This window comes from Emydura macquarii, unplaced genomic scaffold, assembly GCF_026122565.2.
Source record: "Emydura macquarii macquarii isolate MOO-44397 ecotype Brisbane River unplaced genomic scaffold, CSIRO-AGI_Emac_v2 contig_2636, whole genome shotgun sequence".
Lineage (NCBI taxonomy): Eukaryota > Metazoa > Chordata > Testudines > Chelidae > Emydura > Emydura macquarii.
In genome coordinates this window covers 5,384,358-5,408,782 of record NW_027132773.1, presented here as the reverse complement: position 1 = coordinate 5,408,782, position 24,425 = coordinate 5,384,358, and the positions used below count along the sequence as shown (strand labels likewise).

Below are 24,425 nucleotides of genomic sequence, written 5' to 3'. Positions count from 1 at the left end.
ACACAGACAGTTAACTGCAAGACACAAACGGGCAGTTAAACAGACAACGTAGCTGTAAAATACAGACTGATAGTTAACTCCTCCCCCTACAGACTAGAATCCACAGCATTATTAGTTTTCGGCCGGCAAAAAGACTTTTCGCTTTCGGGGGGGGCGCACGGGAGCGGGAGAGTCGGGACCAGATGATCAGGCTGGTTGCGATGAGGCTGTCAGCAGGGGCTTGGGAAAGATCCCTCTTTATGGACTAAATGGGACATGAAGGGTTAACTGATTGGCCAAGGGATGGGATATGGGCTTCGTGCCAGCACCGGATTGGCCGGGGGACACTTGCAGTTTTCCTGGTTGCTGGGGAGTTTCGTCTCCCATAGTCAGTTACATTCCTCATATATGACGTGGGAGCCAAAGGTGCAGCCGATTCCATGGTTACGCCCTAATAAGGTCAGGTCGTGGGTTGACTGTTAGCCCGAATGGATGGGGAGGGGTGAGGGGTGGCCATGTGCAGGAATTCATCCTGCAACACAGGCAATCCTGGAGTACCTGCTCTAGCTAAAGCTGCAGGGTCTGGTGCTGGCCTCATTGAAGGTTCGCCTGGTGGCCATCCCATGTCAATCAGGTTCCTCAAAGAGGTGGAGAGGCTCTATCTGCAAATCCGTGACTCGGTGCCTCCCTGGGATCTCAACCTGGTCCTGTCGAGACTCACAAGGCCCCCCTTTGAACCCATGGCTTCATGCCTTCTGCTCATGCTTTCGTGGAAGGTAGCCTTCCTGGTGGCCATTACTTCAGCTAGGAGGGTCTCCGAGATTAGGGCCTTGACCTCGGAACCCCCTTATACAGTATTCTATAAGGACAAGGTTCAGTTGAGTCCACATCCAGCCTTCCTGCCCAAGGTGGTTTCCTAATTTCATTGTAATCAGGATATTTTTCTCCCCGTATTTTTTCCCAAAACTCACGGTTCGGAGGAGGAGAGGAGATGGCATTCGCTGGATGTGAGACGAGCCCAGGCCTTCTAATCAAGCTTACAAAGCTGTTTCGGAAATCGACGCAGCTCTTCGTTGCAGTGGCTGACCGGATGAGTGGCTTACCTGTCTCCACTCAGCGCATCTCCTCATGGATTACATCATGCATCAAGTTCTGCTACGAGCAGGTGAGGGTGCTGCTTCTGGGAACCATCGCAGCGCACTCAACCAGAGCTCAAGCCTCGTCTACGGCCTTCCTGGACAGAGTGCCCGTGCAGGACATCTGCAAAGCCACCACCTGGTTGTCAATGCATACCTTCACGTCCCACTATGCCATCGTCCAGCAGGTGAGAGAGGACGCGGCAGAGCAATGCTGAAGGCAGTTCACCCGTAACTCTGACCCACCTCCAAAGATATTGCTTGTTTGTCCCCTATAGTGGAATGGACATGAGCAAGCACTCGAAGAAGAAAACGAGGTTACTTACCAGTAACTGATATTCTTCGAGATGTGTTATTCATGTCCATTCCACAACCCACCCCCCAACCCCCACTGCTGGATTTGGCAGAAAGAAGGGACTGAGCGGGCGTTGGGCCGGCAGTGCCTCATATACCGCGGCATGTGTGTGGGGCTCCAGGGAGCACCGGAGCCGGCCATACGGGATCTGCTAAGAGGAAAAAAGTTCCGGGTAACCATGCATGGAGGTGTGCACACGCCTATAGTGGAATGGACGTAAGCAACACATCTTGAAGAACATCAGTTACTAGTAAGTAACCTTGTTTTTGTTTCTGAAATATGTGGTAAGTGGGAAACACTCATAGCTAGCCTTTCAGTGGCAATAAAGGAGCAACTAATACCCCAAGACAGATTTACATCAGGACCAGCCAGACCCATCAAGAAGAATCCACTCTCCCAAAGATTCCTCAGAAGGGGGATGTACACAATGGGGGCTACCTAACCCCATGTCACAGCACGGATCTTTCTAGCACCTGAAGAGAAAGTATAAAGAGAGTCAGTGACATCACCACAGGGCCTCTCTCCTCTCCCATCTTAACACTTGGAAGATTGTTTGGAAGATATAGACTTGAACTGGGGAGATTGCTCCCAGGCTGAGAAGGGAACTCAGCCTGTGTATTAAGAACTGCAAACTGCCTGGAACATCCAGTGGAGTGAGAAAAGCTTTTTAACAGTCTTAAGATGATTTGAATCAAAGTTAGAATTTAGACTGTGATTCTATTTTTATTTATGTAACCAACTTTGACCTCTATGCCTAACACTTATAATCACTTAAAATGTATCTTTCTCTAGTTAATAAACTTATTTTAATATTTTACCCTTACCAGTGAGTTTGTCTAAAGTGCTTGGAAAATCTGCTCAAATTACAAAGGCTGGTGCATGTCCATTTTCCTTTGATGAAATGGCGAACTAATTAATGACCTTGCACTATTCAAGAGAAGGTCTTGAGCAGTGTAAGACGGTACATTTTTCAAATCAGACATGCTACCTGTTGTCTCTTGTCATGGTATGAACATGCGGAGTTTATCATGTAGTAGAATTTTTTTAAAAGGTCTTGTCATACCTGCTAGTAACAAATGAATTGTATTAGATATAACATTGTGTCAGTGTAAAATCCAGGGCTTGTCTAAACACACAATTTGTACTAATTAAATTTAAATCACTTTAGAAACTGATGTGGTTACATTAGTGCATGTGTAGTCATGCTTAAACCAATTTAAGTGTGTCCACATGGGAGTTGTATGTGTAAAAAGGCCTCAAATTGAAGTAGGTCAATTACACTAGAGTTGGGGAACAGTTGGAAAAGGATCTATTTTGCTGTGCCTATACCAGGATGTTTTGCAGTAAACTCTCATTAGCATTAATGAAAGTTGAAGAACTGAAATCCTGTAGCGAAGGGTGACTATATCCTTTGTAGTAGACTTCTTTGCTATAAATGGAGGTCTTATACTTCTATAATCCATTTTATAATCCACTGTGTTCTTTTGAAATGATACAAAACTGATTCTGTATTGATTACTGTTCTGCTATGTTCCAGATAAAAACTACTGGGTTGTTTGGTCTGAAAAACTGCAAGTTTAATTTGGCTTGCAAGTGTCATCCCTGTACTATTTCTGGAGCTGTCCTTTGTTTTTATTTTATTTCATATATTATTTCAAGCATTTAGAACAAATATGTTGGATGATTCTAACATATAGAAGCACATGTGGGGACACGTAGAAAAAAGCTGTAGTAGTAGTAAATATTTATATTACAGTGTCCTTGGTCCTATTGTTCTTGGTTTTGTAGAAATACAGAAAAGAAATAATCTCTGCCCTAAAGACACAAACAAATGAAGGATGGAGGATGTGAATACGACATTACAAGCAAATGAGTATAGTGAGGAAGTGGTACAGTTTTGTCAGTTACAGGTATTGGAGTTCTCTCCCTTTTTTAAAATTGAGTCTAGAGGGTAGAAGGAAGTGAGTAGGAAAAGAAGAGAAAAAGAGAAGCACAGCTTGTCACCTATCTAGCTATGCTCAGCAAGTTCTTTTTTTGTCAGGGAAGGAAGAATGGAAGAGAACTGTGGAGGAAGCTAAGGGGGAGTTATTGAAGAGCACAGCTTAGTGGAAAAAATCAAAGGGGAACAATAAGGAAACTAATTTAATTAAAGTCCAGGCTTCCTGAAATTCCTAGAAACCAGATAAGAGAGAAAATCAATGTTTAGAAAGTGTGTGATGGTCTAGTGGTTTGTTCCTGGAACTGGCTTCATGCAGTAGTGGGGTGATGAGATGCCCAACTTTCTGAGCTGAAGTGTTTAGAATCTAAATGATGGATGATGGAAAAGTGGAGGAATAACAAATGTCAGCAAAGAGGTGAGCAAAGACACAGGTTACAGAAATATTATTGTGGTTACTCCATCTAGCATACAGAAGTATAGATGATTCAAGGTTGCTGTATTTCATTTAAAATGTGGATTCTCACATTGTATCTAAGTAATGCTACAGAAGTGAGTTCTTAGGAGTGGTATGAAGAGTGATCATGGAAGCTTGATGAATAGATTTCATTAAGGCATTCCAAACACTGGGGTAGCATAAAAAAGGGCAGGAAAACATGTAGAAGAGAAAGTGCCACCCTCATGAAACCTTTTGTTGGCAGAGCAGTCATCGTCTTCATATGTCTGATATAAATGTAGAACAACAACTATAATTTTACATTCAGTTGGTTAAGCCAGATAATTGCTTCTGGAGTAGCAGAGTATACTGGCTGTGATGTCTCCTTTCTATTTGTGAATCGGGTCTTGAGTTGTTTTATGTTCCATGGGTTGTTCTGGGTGACCACAGTCGCACACTGAAGAGTCTTTGGTTTTCCATTTGTGCAGCAAGTATCCGCATCTGCCATGGTTTGTGTGGATATGGTTTAGGGTTGCCCCTGAGCTTCATGGAAGATTGAAGTCAGGGATCTTCTGTGTCAGGTCTTTCACAAGGTGTTTATTTGTGACTTCTAGTGAACTCCATTTCAGCCAAATGCAGAGCAGTGAGGGTGGAAACATAAAAAGAGTTCATGTCAGAAGTGTATACAATTTACTAATAAAAATTAGACCACGGCTGATAGTTACCATAAAGGTCTTAGCCAAATGATGAGTTTTTATTTACATGCTTCCACAATCCACCACTTCGTATACAATATATCATTTTTTATTTTTTTTAAGTTTGAGATTCCAGGCAATTTTAGGACTTGTAGAACTTTTGTGGGTACTCCATGTTTTCTTTCAATGGAAGGTGTATAGGCTATTGGTCTATAATATGCAACTTCAGTAGTTTCATTCACATGAGTTCATTGCAACACGAGTGACTGTCGTGCTCTACTGTGCTAATGATTTGTGAACAAAGACAGATCTACTCAGCAGATGTTGAATAGTTTAGAATTAGCCATTACTGTTTCTTGAGACAAGTTTCTCTGCTTTTTCTTTAAAAATCCCTAAAATATGCATTGACGAGAGAGATTATATAGGTGGCAAACCTGGTGGGTAGTGCCTAATTCCAAACACAGTCTACTGTGGACATCTTTTTAAATTCTCAAATGTGAATTCTCATTCACTACTGAATGTCAGTGCTCGCCTCTGATTTCTGTGATGCAAGCTTCCATCGCCCACTTGTTACATTTTCAAACAATCACCTTTGTGCTTTCTCCCCTGTTGTCTCTCATGCTTGGAAGGAGCTTCCCATAAACATCTGCAAAGCTAACTCATAATTTACCTTCAGATCCGTCCACAAAACTCTTCTTTGTTCTGATGCAGACAAAAAAAATGACAAAAGTTAGGCTGTTGGTGTGCTGAGACCATTGCCTATCATGTTGACCACCTTCTTCTCATTGTTTTCTTGTACTCCCCATATGTATATATCTATCTGTTGTCTCTAGTCTTATGCTTAGATTGTAAGCTGCTTGGGGCAGGGATTTTTTTTGTTCTGTTTGTACTATGCCTAGCACAATGGCGTCCTGGCCTATGTCTTGTAATATAAATATTAAATAATAAAAAAACCGAAGTATATTTTTTAAAAAAATCTATGGAAATGGAAGGGAGCAAACACTGCTAGTAAGTCATTGTCTATACTGTTATGGCCGAAGGTGCTGATGGCTTGCGCATTAGGGGTCATTGATACATAAGCACCCACTATAAAACTCTCTATAGAAGAAGTTAAAGATCCCATGCAGTAGTCACACCTAGAAAATTGTTAAAGATATTTTGTGAGTTAAAACACTCCTCTCTGTTTGGGCCTTTAGAGTTTTCTGAGCTTCCTTTTGAGCTGCAGAGCAGTGGTACAAAAGGAATATTAATGGCCAGGCTACCTTTGCAGACCACTTAGTCCCAATGGAGCCTTGGACTAGGTGTTATTGGGGTATAGTGAAGGGAGTGGAGGAAGAAGTGGGGCTCAGATATGTTTAAATGATTGCACTGGTTTGAAATTGGAGTGCAAGTCCAAGACAGTTGTTTCTAATCTTGGGACAGGACAGAGGTGCCTTACGTTAGGTTTTTGTAAGAGAGAGTTGCCGATGTGCAGTGTGTTGCTACCCCTGTTCAAGGAAACAGGACTCGTGGATATTTTGTAAATAAATACGTTACATTAAGAAAATACCCTGTTCTGTGTTGAGTTCTGCTCCAAATGGGAAGCTGACCTGCTAAGCCTTGAAATCTACTTCTGTTCTGCAACTGGTTAGTAGAGTTGGAGTCATCAGAAGAGCTTTATGTAGCTTGAAAGCATGTCTTTTTCACCAACAGAAGGTGGTCCAATAAAAGATACTACCTCAGCTACCTTGTCTATCAAATATGGCTGTTTTACTTACATTCTCAGTGAGCCCCAAAGGAAAAACATACTTAATAGTTGGTGTCATTGTCTAAGAGTGCTATCATGCTATCCCTGTTAGCAGACGAATGATTATATGGATTCTAGCTCTAGAAAGCATAGTAACCCTATTGATGTAAATCTTAAGACTCCTACACTGCCGGCGAACACCTGTTGACTTCGTAACTTCTGTTTAGTGTGCCGTCCCCGCTGCGCCAACGGGAAATGCATACCCGTCGACACAGCACTACACTTTTTGGGGAGATGGTTTTATTAAATCAACTTCCGGATCAAATGAGCTATCTTCACTGCCGCTCAATTGAACTGGAAAAATCGATCTGATGGCGGCGAATTTGCCACCGTCAGTGTAGACATAGCCTAACTCTGTGTTGCATAGTTGCTTTGTCTGAGCTGTGGGTATCAGTAATTATACAAGAACTCAGCATTCTGAAATGTGGATTCTGATGTCATAGTAACAGAGCATGAATAAACATGAATTATCCTTCTGACAGGCTTCTATTTAGATCTTTCCTCATTTGCAGTATGTTTACAAGATGTGCATCTACTCTGTATGTATATAGATATACAAACAAAAACCTTAGTTTAAAAAAAAGTTAAGGCTTGAAAGTATGTTTCAGTGGACTCCAACAAACACCCCCAAAATTGCTTGCTTTACAAAAATTCTACATTTTTAAAAAACAAACATACCAAAAAAACCCACCACCACTATTGAGAAGTCATTCCTCACCTGTATACCTTGCAATTTCCTACCCCTGTCCATGCAACTCCTCCTTCTGCTTCTTTTACTGCCTTTGTTTTGAGACCAGGAATTGTGGCCCTTTCACGTCCCTCCTAGACCCTTTCCCTTCTGCCCTCAGTCCAGTGTTCATACCTCCAATGAACTTCCTGGTCCTTTCCTCTCTGGTCTCCTACACCTCCTGTTCATGGTCCATCCCTTCTGGATCAATGCCCAGTGACTGTATTAGCACAGCCTTTAGTCAGCACTCAGCAGCAAGCTGATTTACGTTTATAAATTATATTAAACTTTGTTCTATGTACACATGAAAGCAGCTCTTTGTGCTCCTGACCACAAAAGCAAAAAATTTTTACTCACCAAGGCCAAATAAATAAAACAGATTTTGCATATTGACAAACTGTTACACATCAGGTTTGAGATGCATTGTCAAAACTGCTTGTTTAGAGTGCCTACTAGTGGTACTTAACTTTAGCCAATGCTGCTAAAAAGTAATTAATGCTTTCATAAACATTAATTTTACCTAAACTTTTTTTTAAAGGATAGGAATTTTTAAGGAGGAAAAAGGTATGATTTACTTTTTTTCTAAATTTGCAATCTAACTTGAATACGTTGTCTCCTGATTGCATATACTTTTTATTCATAAAATACTGTATACTGGGACATGTTCTAATATTATGGTTCTTTATAAGTCTTTAAGTCTTGAATTTAAGATTTGGAAAGCTTCAGTTTTGAAAAACTGTCATTTAGTGCAGGTAGTTCACCAACTAAATATTGTGTATCAATCAAGTTTATGGTATTTGAACTAGGTTTTTTCCTACTCTCTCCTTATTCAGTCACTGGCACTCACATTCATTACTGAGTGTTCATACTATCTTCAAAGAAGGTATGAACATTGAGAATTAACACTTTTTATTTATTACTGGACATTTAGTTTTTGAAAGTTTTCTTATTTAAAAAAAAATCTGTAAAAAAAGATTAAACTAATTAGCTTATGTTGTACTTTATAGAAATGTGTATGTTCTGTTCTTTATACATAGACATGGCTTAATAGCTTGGTTACTATGAATAAGCTGTTTGGTTTTTTTTTTAAGATGGATTCTAGTGTTATGGCATGTTAACAGTACTTTTCAGGTTGTTGGTACAGTATTTGGTATATCTTTAGATTATTAAAAAAAGATAATGAGTTTTTGTATGCCAGCATTTAACTTTCACACTCACAAGGTTACCTTAGGTGCAACCACAGCACAATAGAATGCTAATAGTTGAATTTTTAAATAAACATTTTGCTTCAGTTGCTGGATGCACACACAAGCTTTTCTTATGTGTTGAACATTTTTAAATGTTTTAAAGATAATTCATAACACTGTTAATTATATAACTTTACTAAACAGCTGTGATGGCAAGTGGTTTTGATAGTTAAGCAAAGCCTGATAGAAAATTTCCATGGAAGGAGAGTGCCAGAGAAAGACATAAGATCTTTTTAATCTGAAATGCTTTGTAATAGCTGAGGTGTTAAAGAAATTTAAAAAAGGAAACGAATGAGTCTGAAGTGATACTTTGAACGACAGTAATTGATGAACTAATGGAAAACTCATTACAGTATTTTAGCAAAAACTATATTCAAATAAGCTTTATTGCTAACTTTGATATGATGCTGATTTCTGATTGTGACACGCTGCAGGGGATTCCTGAACTGTGAGCCGCTCTGTTACCTCTCTGCGTCAGCAAGCATAAATTTTGCTTGTGATTAGACTTTGTGTCAGCTCCCTGCTACACTAGTCTGCCTCACCAGCAAATTTCTCAAGGATCTGCTAGCTTAAACCTCACCTAGCAGGTAATAGCTAGTGAACTCCAGCCCCTGAGCTCCTCAGAGATGTTTCTCTGCAATGAAGCCCCTACCACTGTGCATTCACAGAACATACAATTTGTTGCTTTTGTTAAGGAATCAGTACGTCACTGATTTTAGTTTATTTAGAGTAGATATATCCTTCCCCTCAAACACAGCACTGAATTGGTTTATAGTAAAAGTAAAACAAGTTTTATTAACAAAAGAGCATGGGGGAAGTGATACTAAGTAAAAGTTATAAAGGTAGAGTTGGTTACAAGCAAAAAGTGAAAATGTATCTAAAAATCTGAAACATAATTTAGCAAGTTAGTCTTTGTTCAAGATGGTTTATCTCACCCCAGTCTCCTTTCCAGCTTTTTGCCGGCTGTCTTGGCCAGGACCCATCAGAGAGATGAGATTGCTTGGTTTCTTTGTCTCCTCAGGTGACATATAAAGATGGAGTTTTTCTTGTTCCTTATATCCCCAAAGGGATGTCTTACAAGTCAGGAATTTAGTTTCCTGTTTCTCTCTGAGGTGCAGGAGCCATGTTTATCCTCTGTTTCTTGAGGTCAGGCTCAGAATAAACCCTGCTAGTTTAGCTTGATAGCTTTGTTTATGGCTCATATGTAAATTGAGGTAAACCCACATTCCTTTTTCTATGACAGACCTGTTTATCACATGTATGTAAGTTAGGCTGGCCGATATTAAACATATTTTAGTAATATTGTACAGAGGGAATTCATAACTTCACATATAAGGTTAACACATGCGTTTTACAATGATATTAATGATACCTCACAAAGCATATTTTGTTGAAATATTATTGCAGTAGTGTATGGGATGTGAATGCAGGGGTGCTTAGGGTCACACTGGCTCATAGTTCTGACTGAGAATTTTAAATATACTTGTCACCTGTTCTAAACTTTAAAATGTAGCTGCAAAAGAACAAAGAGAGAATATAAAGCTAAAAGAAAACAGTGAGTTATGTTATAGAATGATGTACTGAATGAAATAGCAGAGAATTGATTTCTGATATATAGGTGTATTTCATGGTGTCTCTAGAAAAATCAGCTTCTGCATTAGAGTACATGTTCATTTAATGTATTAAGAAGTCTCACGTTTTGCTTAAAGTCCATTAATTTAAATTATACAGTATAAATAAAAATATATTCCAAGTGTCTACTGACTATATACCTAGGGATTATTTGTTAGAAGTCTCCCAAAGGCACCATGATATAGCAGTGGTAACTGATTCTGCATAGTGGGTGTTCTGTGGTGTGTGGGAGCAATCTAGGCTGATGCAGTGGCACTTTGGGAGATGTTGTCCCCTGGCACAAATTTGGCTCTGGCAGTCCCCAGGATCAGAGGGCGGAAAAGTGGTGTGAATCTATCTGTGTTCTCAGCCTCGTTGAGTGTTGCTTTGATTCATTTGGGGAGCTGGTCCTAAATTGTATTAATTTTTTCTTCATTCTGTGTTTCTTCTTTCAATTTTGTCTTCTCTAAGTTGTCCTGCAGTGCCCCACAAAGAGGGGTCATTAAAAGTGATTGGCTGCCTTATTGATGTATAATTTATTAAAATAAAGCATCTGCATGGGCAGCTCTGTATATTGTTCAGCCCTCTAAGGATATCTGCGCATGCTCAGCAAGCTATAAATCAGTTTCCACAGGAAGCCTTCACACGCTCATTTCTTTTAAGCAAAAGCAACACAAGCATTCAAGAGTATTCTTTCAAAGCAGTGTACTTCCTCCAGACTTTAAACTTAAAAGTCTCAATCAGATCTCAGTGATGGTTGATAAAAGTTGGGCTACTCCCTCAGGCTCCTTAGGGCTGGGATTTTCAAGTCATTAATGAAAATAATTCCTTCAGCCACGTAATGCCTAGTACAATAGAACTGAGATCCCAACTGGGGCCTTTTAGGTGCTATCAAAATGCAAATAAGATATAATAATAAATTAACCTGCTAAAGAATTTAGTATTTTTTCCACAGTACATTGTGTACAGCAGAAGGCAGCAGTGTCACAATCTAGTGCGCCAAATTTAGGACTGGGAACAATGAACTCTTCAGTTTTAATCTCACTTCTGCCTCTGACTTGGCAGATCACTTAATGTCTCTGTGCTGGGCTATTGGCCTACTTGTAAAATGGGGACAAAAATGCTACTTCACTGGATTGTGCTACAGCTTGTGGCAGTTCTTGTTACAATGGGACAATTGACAAGACTGGGGCCTCACTGGTCTGCTAACCATGCCATTTAGAAACATTTTTATGAGTGGTAATTCAAGTATGAGAATTTAATTACATATTCTTTACTGTGGATTATTATACAACATTCTTCACTCGACAAACATCACCATTTCATGTACATACTGTGTATCCCTCTCTAGACAACAGCATATGTTTATGAAAGATGAAGAAGAAGGGGTACTGCAGTTTAGAATAGAACAACAATACAATCTCAAAAAATAAATAAATACATTTTGTTTTAATCTTCACTCACGGGGTGAAACTTCAGAATTGGTCTCTTTTCTCCAAAGTTAAAATATGAAGTGATTTCTGAAGAGCAGGATAGAAATTCCAGCCATAATCAGGGAACAAAATGAGAAGCTAACAAGCTAGCCAGTAGGAATCATTAAATTAAAACAGTGCTTTAACAACACTTGCATCATGTCCTCTGAGCATCTAAGCACCAGAAGCAGTTTAATCTTCACTGTTGCACTAGGAAAGCCTGTCCTGGAATGGAAAAGATTAGGGATATTTTTCAAGATGTTGAAAGAATTGTAACTTTAAAAAAAAAATCTATTTAAGTCTGTTGCAGTTATAAACGTGCTGCCATAAAAGGAATGAGCTGTATGTGTTGGTACACTGCCAAGTTCTGGAAAACAAAAGTATTAACAGAGCTCTATTCTAGTGCATCAGTTTTGAGAAGACTGGGAGTAGGAGGAGAAATAATCCAGATTGACCCAATTTTACTTTATTTTGGGGAAGTCTTGCCAGTTGTATTAGAGGGAAATAATAATGTGGAAATAAAGCAATTGCATGCACTGATGAGACTCAGAGACTCTAGGTACTGCTTAGCCATGGATCCTTTCTCTTCCTGGGCTTTTGGGACTCCATACTTGACTGTTTCCCCTCTAACCTGTGTGATCACTCCATTGATGTCTACCTCAGCATCACCTCCTCCTCCCGTGCCTTGTGATGCCCTCTGTGCTTGGAATGTGTTTTGTGTTCCTAAATACTATGAAACCTCCCTTTCCTACTTCAAATTCCTCCACAAGGCTCAGCTTTTTTCCATAGTCCCTCTAACTATTTTATTATTTAAAGCGAATTAATTTTTTTAAAGCAAATTAATTTTTTTAGATTCTCCAAGGCTAGGAACTGATGTGATGTGCCTCATAATTAATCAAGTAGCCCTATACCCTTATTTTAAAACTCTTTCATAGTGCAGACCACTTCTTAGAGAGATTCTCACAGATCACTGCTACACCATGTTCTTGCACTGACCACCCCCTCCCATTTGCAGTGGCATAACATAACTACAGAAACTACAGCATTTCCATGTATGGGGAAAGTGATATTGCGATGAGCATGGTTTGTTCTTTTTTGACAAAAAGTTGATCACACTGTCTCCTATTTTTGCCTCATTTTGTATCCTTCCCACACACTTCTCTCATTTTTCTCTCTCCTCTTGCTCACCTGACTATGCTTATACCTAATTCCATTTTTCTCCTCTTCCTCTTGCATACACTTCCCTGTTTGCCTTGTCCATTCTCTCCCAGCATAGGCTAACAGTCATCTGGTCGTCATCTCCCCCGCTTCACTGGACATACTGACTGACAGTCTCTTCCCTGGATATCCCTCTGTTGCTGGTGCCTTACCAGTTCCAGTCTGTCTCACTATTGACTCTGGTCCCTGAGTGCAGTGCTCTGATTCTTCTCCTCTTTTAGCAGTGGCCTCTAGTAGAAACAGCTAAATTAGCTCCTGCTCCTCGTTTCCATTCTTTTTTCATGTCTCAGGCAAGAGCCTTCACTACAGGTTGAAACAAGGAGAAGCCAGCCTAACAGATATATATAGTCTAAGCAAGTGGTTCCCAATCTTTTTGGCTTGAGGGCCACAAATATCATTTTTACCACCCTGAAGGGCCACCAATCTCTCAACTCATAATGGTGATACAATACATTTTTTAAGGACTACAAATCACTACAGATTTAAAGTGAACATTTAGTGCAAAGCAAATAAAAATATTAAACTGTTAAAAACAAAGTTACACCTACAAATTACTCATAGTGTGTCACATGCTCAGAGACATAGCACTAGTTTAGATGAGTGACTGTCATCATACACTGAAGCACATGGCCTGGCAGCTAAGTCATGGTGGGTGGCCTGCTAAGTGCAGGACAAACCAGAAAGCACTGATTTTTAGAGTCCTGCCCCTCCTCAAGCATGGGGGGTCCTGGATGCTCCGCCAGCAGTGGCGGGCCACTTTGAAAGACCCCGCAGGCATTGGTTGGGAACCATGGTCTAAGCTCTCAGTGAACCACTGGCAAGTGATGTGTAGTCCACAGTTTGGGAACTGGCAATTTAGACTGTAAAAACTATTTAGAGGAATGCAGCATCTTGACTATGGTGCTATATACCCATGTCAAGTAACAAAATAATGAGGAATCAATCCTGTCGCGATTTCCCTGACGGCAGGAAACATAGGAGTAAGTTGTAAAAGAGGAATGATAATGTGCTTTTATTTTCCATTTTTATTAGTGGTCTAGAATCCAAAAGAGTCAGTTTATTTTGAACTTCCTCTTACCCTTCCCACATCATTTTTTATTTGTTCCTGGGGTACATTTATATTTCTTTTGTCATACCAACCATTCAGAATGTGGGTAGCCATGCTGACCTTTGGAATACACAGACAGATACTATTAAAGTGAACAACTTCACAAACAAGAATATCAGAATCAGATGGTAAAGGGTCATGAACTCCCCATCTCTTCCAGCTGTTACCAGAGAGAAGCTTTAACAGAATTCAGTTACTAAATACAAATTTCATGTCACTTTCTGACATCCTCAGATCAAATGTAATGTCATTTTCCTATTATACAGAGAAATCACTTACATCAAAACTATAATTGTTATCCAGATAGCTAGAAAGGAAATGTACAGACACTCACAGAACTCGAGTCTGACACCTTTGATTACATTGAATATTTTCTTACTCACCAGAGCCATTGAAACCAGTAGAATTACGCAGGAAGTAAGGAACTACTCAATGTGAGTAAAAGTTTTGGAATCTGGTCTGCATTTAATATTTTAAAAGACTTGCATAACTGCAAAGACCATTATGTTAGATTGTGAGTTTCTGAAATTTATTGTACAGCAGAACCTTGATTTTATGAACATCAATCTTACAAACGATATATTGGTGCATGCTGTTAACTATTAATGATTGGAATACCTTACATCTATCATGCAGCAGTTCTTGCCAGGGATTTTAATAGAAAATCTGGAACTTCAGAAAGAACATGTGCAACTTACATTATCAGTTGATATATTTTACAAACACATGAAAATCTAGTGCCTAAAACCTCCTGTAAAGGTGACTTTCAAAGGTTTTTGAAATATAACTTTACAATTATGTGCTGAATACCTCAAGTATGGTAGGAGAGAGAACTGAAACATACATTAGTCTAAAAGTAATGTTTTTTTATACCAAAGGTACAAAATAACAATTAAATTCAAATTTGTATGATGCACTTAAAAAATCTCACTTACCTGGATTTCTGTAGACAATTTCCAGTGCTCCCTCCAAATTTCTGGTGGATGTGGCATTTCAGAGTTCTACATATTAAAATCCTTGAGTGATTGGGAACTGGCTGGCGGAACTGTGCAATAGCTAAGAAGTCTATTTAATTTAATCAAAAAGGAAGGTTGGAATAATTGTATACATTAAATACCATTCTCAACCATATCATTGAGTTTTTGCTACAGAGTTGTTAGGGTACTTAATTAGAAAACTAAGCAAAACAAAACCTCTTTGAAATAGTTGTTGGGCTTACATTTATCAAAACACTTTCAAAGTTCAACTTTATGGGAACAGCCTACAAACTCAAAGGCTGGGAAATTGATAGACACCCCATTGCTTGAGATATCAAGGAAAGTGGTGAAAACTTCATTGTTTGGGTCATTTAAAATTGGAAATGCCCAACCACTAGAAAATGTCCTGAAAGGAACAGTCATGCACTGGCAGTGAGGTGGAGTGGATGACCTTCCAAAAATATGTCTTTTCCATCTCTAACTTCTTTGATTCCCTGAACTCAGTTAAGGGATGTAATACAGCTTCTACCATAACACTTCCATCTCATTGATTTGTAAACCATCTTAGTATTTCTAGTTATTTACGTTTCTCCCACATGATCACCTTCTTGTTCCTTTGGAATGGTTGCAATGTCTTAAAAGGCCCCTGACACATTCATACTATACAGTACCAGTTAATTTTGTATCTGTGGACGTAAATCAATCCTCTTTGGGGCTTCGTGGAAGAGGGTGAAGGGAACACAGAACACAGGGAAGGAAAAGTAAAGGAAAAGATGAAAAAACTGGAACATGTAGGAATAGGTGCTGTCTTCAAATAGCACATATGCCATGAGGTGCTAAATTTTAACAGGCCTTATGTGTAAGTAGCAGTGAAGGTGACTGAGAAGGTGACGGGGAAGGGCCAGTAGTAGTGATATAAGCCCCACTCAGAGATTAGAACTTCATTGTGCGAGGCACTGTACACACACACAATGAAAAGATAATCTCTTTCCCAAGAGTTTACCATCTAATCTTTATACAGTTAAAGAATAAAGTTTAAAATTAAAAAGTAGCAGAAGGAGAGAAATTGTCTGCAGTCGTGAGGGCTAGAAATTTAATTTAAAAAAAAAAAAGAGAGTTGAGATTCTCGCACAATCACAGGATTCCAGGAGCTGTGACTTTGGGGGGAAAAAACCCTAACTTTGCAGGACTCGCAATATAATTATAGTATTGACAATTCATGTAATTTTGTTGTGAGTCTTGAGATTTTACTTATCATGTGCCTCTGAGAGCTGGAGCTATAATATGATAATCTCAACTCTCATTTAAAAAAATGTTTCTAGTTCTCATAGTTGCAGAGAACAGCTTGTTTAAAAAAAACAAACAAACAAACAAAAAAACCCAACTGTAACCTAAATACTCAAAAGCCAGAAGCCAAATTAAAATAGAACCCCTCCATTTTTAAGCAATTCTCATTATTTTTAATCCATATTAAATATTTTGGGGGCCTAACTCATGATTTTTGAACATTTGGGATTCACAATACTGAAGTTGTGAGAGTTGGCAACATTGCAATGTCACCTTTTTATATCAAAATCCTAAAAGTGAGGTTTTATTGTTTGGATTTATAATACAAACAAAAGGCTTCCAGATCCCACCTAACGATTTAATAAGGCAATGCAGGAGCTAGTGGAATCTGTGATTTACTGTATTTATACGGTTAACATGAAAGCACAGTTTGGAAATGGGAGCCAGTCTGACAAAACACTGCTTAAACACCAAGAGGGAGCTCCATACCCCTGCTCTGGCCCCTTTGCACCAGGTGAAAGGGGCCTTAAAGCCCCGGTTCTGGTTGGGAGAGGAGCCTTGGTGTAAGGGATGGAGTGTGTGGCTGGGGCAGGAGGGGTATATTGGGGGTGCAGCTGAAGCACACAGCACGCAGAAGTTCTGCACAGTGTTGCAGTTCATAGGGCAGCCCTGGGAGGTTGCTAGAACTTAGACTGACTCCCAGGGATGTCTGCATTATGCTGGGGACTTCTTCAGTCCCCAGAACTGTCCAGGATTGCAAGGTGCAAAGGTAGCTTAAAACCATTTTACCCACCCTGTTCCTGGGCTGAGCATTCTGTGCAGTACCTCCTAGAGGCACAGCATAAAATTTCTCCACAAGAACAGTCATTGGCATTGAAGATATTGGAACAGTGGTTTCCTCCTAAATTTCTTGAAGTGGCCCGACTGCTTCTAGAAATCAAAGTCGCGGGTCTATTCTGAACCTCTTGAAGTCTAAGGCAAAGCTGTAATTTACTTGAGTAAAAACAAGATCAAGAGATTTAACTGGTATTCAATAAGTTACCACTATTCCCCTTCAGACTACACTCACACTTACTATTGCTTGAAAATAAGAGGGCAGGATGTACACCAGCTTCCTAGACAAATTTATCTTGCTTTAACTTATGCTAAAACTTACAGATCTTTTATGACTGTATCCTTCTTCCACACACACACACACACACACACACACACACACACACACACACACACACACACACACACACACACACACACACACACACACACACACACACACACACACTCGCCTCTCATACGTCATTTGTCATCTTAGATTGTAAACTCTGTGGCAGGGACTGTGCCTTTGTGTGTATCTGCACAATACCTAGTATGGGGGGCCCTGATGCTGCTTCAGGCTTCTAGGGCACTGCTGCAATACAAGTAATAGAAATAGCGATTAAACTTCAAAAGAGAGAAGAAAGCCTTGTGCTGTGATATTTTTTTCATGAATGCTAGTTCAGTGTTATTGGGTTTTGTAGAGTTATAGCCTTACATCCTTTCTGAATACCTGGGACCAAATAGCAACAATTTGGCAAACACTGAAATGCTTGGCTTTTTCAGGAGATCAGGGTCTAATTCAAAATCTTTAAGTGTTTTTTTAATAGTTTTTCAACTGTTTACACTTTGGGGAGTTGCAGTCCTGTTTACTTGTAACAAAAGAGGAAAAAATAGTTTGTGCTGCAGTGGTAAACAGCTTCCAATTGTTAAGAAACCAATTTATGAAGCAAGCAGAGGGAAGGCACAACAGGAAAAATGAAATGTGAGAAAAATATAAGGAGTGGAGACTAAGATTTCTCCTTCCCCTTGCAAACAAATGTGCCGGCTCCTCTGTCACCAGTGGGATGTATCCATCTAAAAAGTGGGGAAAACACCCCAAATGATGCCCTTTTAGAAAGTGAGCATTTTTATTTTGTTTCCTTCTATTTCCCAGTACAACAGTGTTAAAGGATATTGTACTTTCTAACTGGCTGGAATGGAAGATCTCTGGTAAACCACATAACAAACATAGTGTTGGCAGCTTCCATCAAACCTTGGCCTACAGAAATTGCTGTGTATGTCCTCTGACACCAAGGTCTTCAAAATAGCTGCGAGTTTTCTAAGCAGATTAGTCCTCGTTTATTAAAAGTACTATGTTGTGAATTTCTTACGAGCCAAATCTACATAAAATTGTCTCATGATAGCTACAGGAAATAAAGTTCCTATTGAAGCTAGTGGCACTTTTTCCTGAGAAATGAGTACAGGACTGGGATTTAAATGGTTAAATACAAACATTAGGAACTAGATATTAGTCTTATTTTTTTAATTAAAATTGTTATCGTGGTAGCACCCACAGTGCATTAGATGCTGTCCATATCCACACAAGAAGACATGGTCTCTGACCTGAGGAGTTTACAAAACTGAAAGGCCATATTATGCAATCAGTTTTTACAGAAGCCTTCCAGTTGACTTCAATGACAAATTCTGCATGCAAATCAATGGTATCTTATGACCCTAAGGATTTTAAGCACTTGCTAAAATGGTATATATTTGCAGTATAAATTATTCTAACGAGAGACCAATCAGGGATCAAATGGAGATCGCTCTGCCGATAGCTCCCTTTATGTCAATGTGGGCTCCAGCTCTTGCTTCTCCACTGATCATACCTGTGTCATGGCCTGGGAAGACGTTTGATCTCTCAGACACGTATCAAAATCCTGATTATTTTTATACTTGAAATCACTACAAAGATGGTAGTCTGCCTTTCACTCACCCCCTTCTGCTTTCAGATTCACTCATGATTATGAAAGTCAAAGGACGCATTTCAACCTTAGATCGAAAACTTAGAAAATATTAAACATTTCACTGTGCTCCAGTAACTGAACCATGTCATAGATATCATTGCTGTATATGGGCATAAATAAAATCATTGACTGAGAGCAAGCCATACCTTTTGTCCATCTTGCAGTATGAAGTTGTAACGCTTTGAGCCCATTGTCTAACCTTAGCAACACAGCTATGTCTTTGCTAACTGAATGATTTTTTCCTTAAAGATCTTTTTGCAGCAATAACCACTAGATGGTGCTCTCCCATTTAGATAATAGTAAAAACTCTATTAACTATAAGTCTCATCCAGTAAGAGCATGTTGGAGACCCCCTACTCTTGGGGCACCCAGCTTTTTAATTGTAGAATACATCTTTGTTCTTTGCCTGACCTGCAGAGTGACATCACTGCCTTTCTTCCTGTTGCACTGTAGCTGCCTGACTCTCAGGCTTTGACACAAGCCAGATGGCTGCGACTGGTAGGCGCACAGGCTGCCTGGTACTGCAGTTGATGAAACAGAATAGGAAGACGTTTTATGATCAGTTGCGGGAGCACAATAAGACTGCAGCTTTGCTAGGTAATTACATTTTCACTGCACACTTTACTTCTCACAGTAAAGGTCACTAGAAAAAAATTACATTTTTATTTGTAGTGTTTGTTATGTATAGATCTTTGATCTTTTATTAGTCAGTAGTCTGCTCTGGTGGATTTTTTTAACCAGTTCTGCAGTCACTCGTGAAAATGACATGTTTATTTATGTTTAATGGTTCTTTTGAGCTGTTCTTTGTGTGGCACTTACCTTCCCTCTCCCTTTTGTCTCCATTTAGTAACACAAAAATGTTTTGGTTTTGTAGTGAGTTTAGTTTGGAGAAGTCAGAGTTCAGACATGTTAATACAAGCAGATTTCTGTCAGATATACTCCAGAGTGATGTGATAATATATATTACTGTTTGTTATGTGTTTGTTCTTCAGGGGTCAGAAGAGACCATGCACAGACTTCTCTTCTGTTTCAGGAAATGTATAAGACAAAATCATTTTTAGTACATTTCTGGGCATTTCTATTCTATAACCATTTTAAAAAGCGGGTCTTGGAAGAGTTTGGAAGTGGTGCATTGTTATTCAAATCATTAACCACCTGGGGCCTAATCCTGCTCCCACTGAAATCAATGAGAACTTCACTGTTGACTTCAGTGGAGGTAGGTATTAGTGCTTGGTGTCAGTTATTGTAATAATCTTCTGAAGCAGACTTCAGCTATGAATGACTATGCTATGAGGCAGCTGCATTTCATCCTTCCTATTGTGAGGTAAACAAATAATCACCATAGACACATGTTACATCTTACAAAATAAAAAATCCTCACTGCCACAGCGCTCTCTTCTATATGGATGCCAGCTGGAAGATTGCTTAAATGTATCCCATGGAAAATGTAAGATATAAATTATCTTTATTTAAAGAAATGATTGTCCCATTATTTTTCTGATAACTGAAAAGTTTATTTGTTAAAATAAAGTTTGGCTTTGTTCAACCAACTGAAAGGTTTTTCATAATGGTTGGTTTCCAGCGTTCACCACATATACATGTGTTTTCAGTAACTTTTTAATTGCAAATTTGGGTTGCCCTGCATTGCACGGCATTAAGACTTCCCCCCTGCGTGGTAACACAAAGAATTGCAGTATTGTATGCTATGTATTCTAATTAACAAACGTAAACAAGCTTAAAGCATAAGCCAAAAAAGGGCTAAACCAACTAATAAATGTGCATTCAGAATTTCTTAGTCCTATGTTTTCTTTTCAGATAGAATCATAACCATTGGTTTTGCTATCAATGTATCTAACATTTTTGATGATTTAATTTGTTTTCATCTTTTTTTCCCTACTCAGCTCTTGCCCCTGTTCTTTGCCTCTGGTTTTGTTGGTGAGGATATCACAGTGATGTCTGCATTCAACCTGCTGCATTTGGTGACAAAGAGCCAGCCAGTAGCCCTGCGAGCCTGTGGGCTTCCCTCAGGTTGAATGGGTGCTGCTTGTTGTGTCATGCATATTGAGGGCCCTTTTAACAACGGGTGTGTCTGCTGCAGGAAATGATACACTATGGTTTACTAAATTTAGTTGTAATTTATTAGAGTTCTCCGTTGAAGCTGGAAGTTTGTTATAAATCACCGATTTGCTTTGAGTGCATTTATAGCCCAGATTTTGGAATGTCTTGGAAACATTGTCCAGCTTCCTTGCCCAATATGTTATCATATCTGAAATTTGATAGTATCTTCCTGTCCCTGGACACAAACCGTGTAGTAAGCCTGAAAATCACAGTTGTATTAAATATTGCACAGAGTTTTAATAAGAAAAGGCTTACCAGCATTTAATATATGAAATATTGTTTAATAAACGTCTTAGGAAAATGTTTTCTAAATACTGTTGAAGTGCATTGAAATCTTTTTCACCATTTATTCCTCTGTGTGTGTGTGTGTGTGTGTGTGTGTGTGTGTGTGAAATTTTTATTGTAAATTTAATTTTAATAATATTCACACACAGGCTCATGCAGCAAGGGATCTGAGCTGAAATGTACTTTCTTCTTCGAGTGATCGCTCATGTCCATTCCACTGTAGGTGTGTGCACGCCTCTGTGCATGGCTACTGGAACTTTTTTCCCCTTAGCCGTTCCCTTAGGGCTGGCTCTGGTGCCTCCTAGAGTCCCGTGCACATGCTGTAGTATATGAGGTACTGCCGGCCCTACGCCCCCTCAGTCCCTTCTTTCCGCCCGTGGCGGTTACTGGAACTGCCTGCGCTTCCATTGCAAGCGCTTTATTCCCCATGTTAAAACCTTAAAACTAGGATTTTTTGTGTTGATTAGTTAGTTAGATTAGTAACTGCTGTAGTGGTAGTCAGACACTTGACGATAGTCTAGCTTAGTTTCTTATCGGGAGCAGGTATGCTCCGGTGTCATGGCTTCAAGCCATGTGCTCCGGCAGGAAGACTTTCCTACTAACTGACCCCCACTGCCTTAAGCGTGGGGGTCAGGGGAAGCTCTTCATAAGTAAAAGAACGGATTGTAAGGCTTTCAGACCTACGGAAAATCCGCCTGAAAGCCCGGCTCATGGAGCCCCGAGCTGGCTCTGAGCCAACCGTTTCGCTGCGGTATCCAGCGCGCTGCTGGTGCAGGGAGCACTGTCGGCACCGACCTGACTCAGCACCGTGGAGACAGAAGCACTCTGACTCCCCCGCACCGTTGGAGCAGGCAGGGTGGAGTACCGATCTGCACCGAGGTCGGATCATGAAGACCCATGCCAGAGCCAGCGTCTCCAGCCAGGGAGCCTCCCCTGACTCGAGGAGTGGGGGAGCCCCTCGGCACCTACTGGCTTCAGTGGCCAAAGGGTGGCAAGAGCCTTGTTAGCTTTTCATACGCCGTCGCCTACCATACCATACGAGAGAGAGAAGGGGCTGGTGTTAAGGGGAAGCCCACGTTGGGACCCCCTGAAAGGCTCAGGAGATTCCCGGTACGGGGAAGAAGATCTCTTGCAGACCAATTTTCTAGGGTAGAGCAGGAATGCTCCTCTAGAAGTCATCCCAGGTCGCGGTCGCCGGACCGGCCTGCATCGAGGAGGAGAGCAAAGTCGCCCGCCTGACACCAGTCTCGACCCCCCGGCACCGGGTGAGGTCCATCCCACTGCTTTGGCACCAAAGAGTTTGCTAGCAAGTATGTGGCGCTGATCCCGGTCACCGGAGACACTCGGTACCGAGGAGCCGGGCGGTGCAGAACCCAGATGCCGAAGACGGACTCAGCACTGAGGTGTTCACTGGGCGGTGCAGAACCCAGCAGCTGGAGACAGGCTTGCCCCCCGAGCAGTTTGCCCCCCGCGCCAAGGCAACGAGGAGTACCAGATGCCGGAGACGGACTCGGCACCAAGGAGTTCAGCCCCGCACTGAGGCAAAGCCTGGATTCCGGAGTCAGCCTCGGCACCGAGGTTTCGCCCCCATATCGAGGCTGCACCAAACTCGGTGGCCAGAGACAGACTCAGCACCGAGGAGTTCACCCTGCACCGAGGCCAGGCAGAGCTGGTCACTGGAGCTTGACTCTGCGCCGAGACGCATGCAGAGTGCAAAAGGTCCTCGGTTTAGGGATGATGCTCGGATCACCCAGCTCGCCGGAGCGTTGTCCGTACGCCTGCTCCGGCTGCAGCACCCACGACGACCCTGGTAGTCGAGATGGTCATCGCCGAGGGATCGCTGTCTGGAGCGATGGTACCGCACAGTAAGAGGCTTTGGGCATCCCCAGTAGTGGTCTGTCAACGGTGCCTCAGTGTCCCTTTGGGGATGCAGTACCTGGGGGAGCAACCACCAACGAAAGTGCCAAAACCCCAGGCAGATGGCCTCAAAGGCAATGGTCACCCCAATGGCTGTATGGGGGCCAAGAGGGTTTCTCGAGGGGGGACGGGACCATGGTCTGTCAACCCCTCAGGGATGCAGTCAGTGCCTCAAGTACAAGAAAAAGGCCACCAGGCACCCTGGGATGATGACTTGGCCCCACGGGCAGCGACTTCTGTGGGTACCATCAGTCGGCGGGAAGAGCCCCCCTTGCCTCCTTCCTGCCAGATGAAGCACGCTTCCGAGTTCTGGTTGTTTCTAGGGCACACTGGGAACTGCTCAGAGGTGGCCTCCACCTGCGGGCTGGAGGAGAAGGAGCAAAAGGGGCGTCAGACAACCTTTAATATGCCACCAAGGGGTTCCACAGAGTGGTAGCTGCCCTGGCCTATAGAGGGGCGCCCAATATAGTGAGGGTCTTGTGCAAAACCCCTTCCTCCGTATTCCGATTCCTAAATGAGCCAAGAAAAGTATTATGCCCAGCCAAGGGATTTGAATACTGTTCACCACCCCACCCCGGGTCCCTGGTGGTGGTTGCCGCCAGCCACAGGGATAGACTGGGCAGACGGGCTCTACTCCAGACAACAATAGCGACGGCAAGCCAGACTTGTTTGGGAAAACTTTATTCAATAGCACTGCCAGTAAATGGAAGGTGAATCCCCCGGGGGATTCAGTGAGACACTTTGCTGAGGCTCTGCCCGGGAGCAGATGCTGAGCCTGTAGGCCATTGCAGTGCAGGGTACGGTGGGAGCTAGAGCAGCGCTCATTCCGCTCTCAGTGGCTGCCTATTCGGTGGGCAGAGCCATTCCCTCCACCATCGGCATGCCCGGAGGTTAGTGGCTGCAATCCCAGGCTATCCCGAAAAGGTCCAGCAGCCCGTCAGGGACTCTTCCGTGGACAGGTCAGCCTTCTCTTCGTTCGCATAGAGGCGGATCAGCATAGTCTCAGGGACTCCTAGACCATGCTCTGTTCCCTGGGCCGCTACGCGCCACAGACCTTCAGGTGTCAGGCAGATCTCCAGGGACAGCAGCAGCAGAGGTGCCAGCCACGGCCATCTCGCGATCTATGGGCAAGGTGACAGAGTCAGGGGGTCTACGAGATACCATCCACCCTGACTGGCTCCTTCGATCCTCAGTAAAGGTCCTCTTGGCTATGGGGCGATCGGGAAGGCCCTTCTGCTGGTGAACATAAGGGCAGCACCCTAGCCTATACCCTCCTTTTAGGCGTGGGTGAGTCAGAAGGCCTTTAGCCCACTGGG

The 24,425-nt window shown here is 41.6% G+C and overlaps 1 protein-coding gene across 6 annotated transcripts in view; it reads left to right on the top strand.

Moving 5' to 3' along the window:
* MSRB3 (methionine sulfoxide reductase B3) overlaps nucleotides 1-24,425 on the top strand; it is a 119,329-nt gene that overhangs the window by 13,884 nt on the left and 81,020 nt on the right. Inside the window, exons 2-4 of one of the 6 annotated variants that reach the window (XM_067564090.1) lie at nucleotides 14,093-14,140; nucleotides 19,243-19,386; nucleotides 20,691-20,817. The exons of 2 other annotated variants lie outside the window; for them this stretch is intronic. In XM_067564090.1, the coding sequence (XP_067420191.1) occupies nucleotides 20,742-20,817 (76 nt within the window). In that variant the 5' untranslated portion in view covers nucleotides 14,093-14,140; nucleotides 19,243-19,386; nucleotides 20,691-20,741. The remainder of the gene's footprint in view (nucleotides 1-14,092; nucleotides 14,141-19,242; nucleotides 19,387-20,690; nucleotides 20,818-24,425) is intronic. 3 more of the 6 variants (XM_067564089.1, XM_067564088.1, XM_067564091.1) reach the window with 3 other exon arrangements.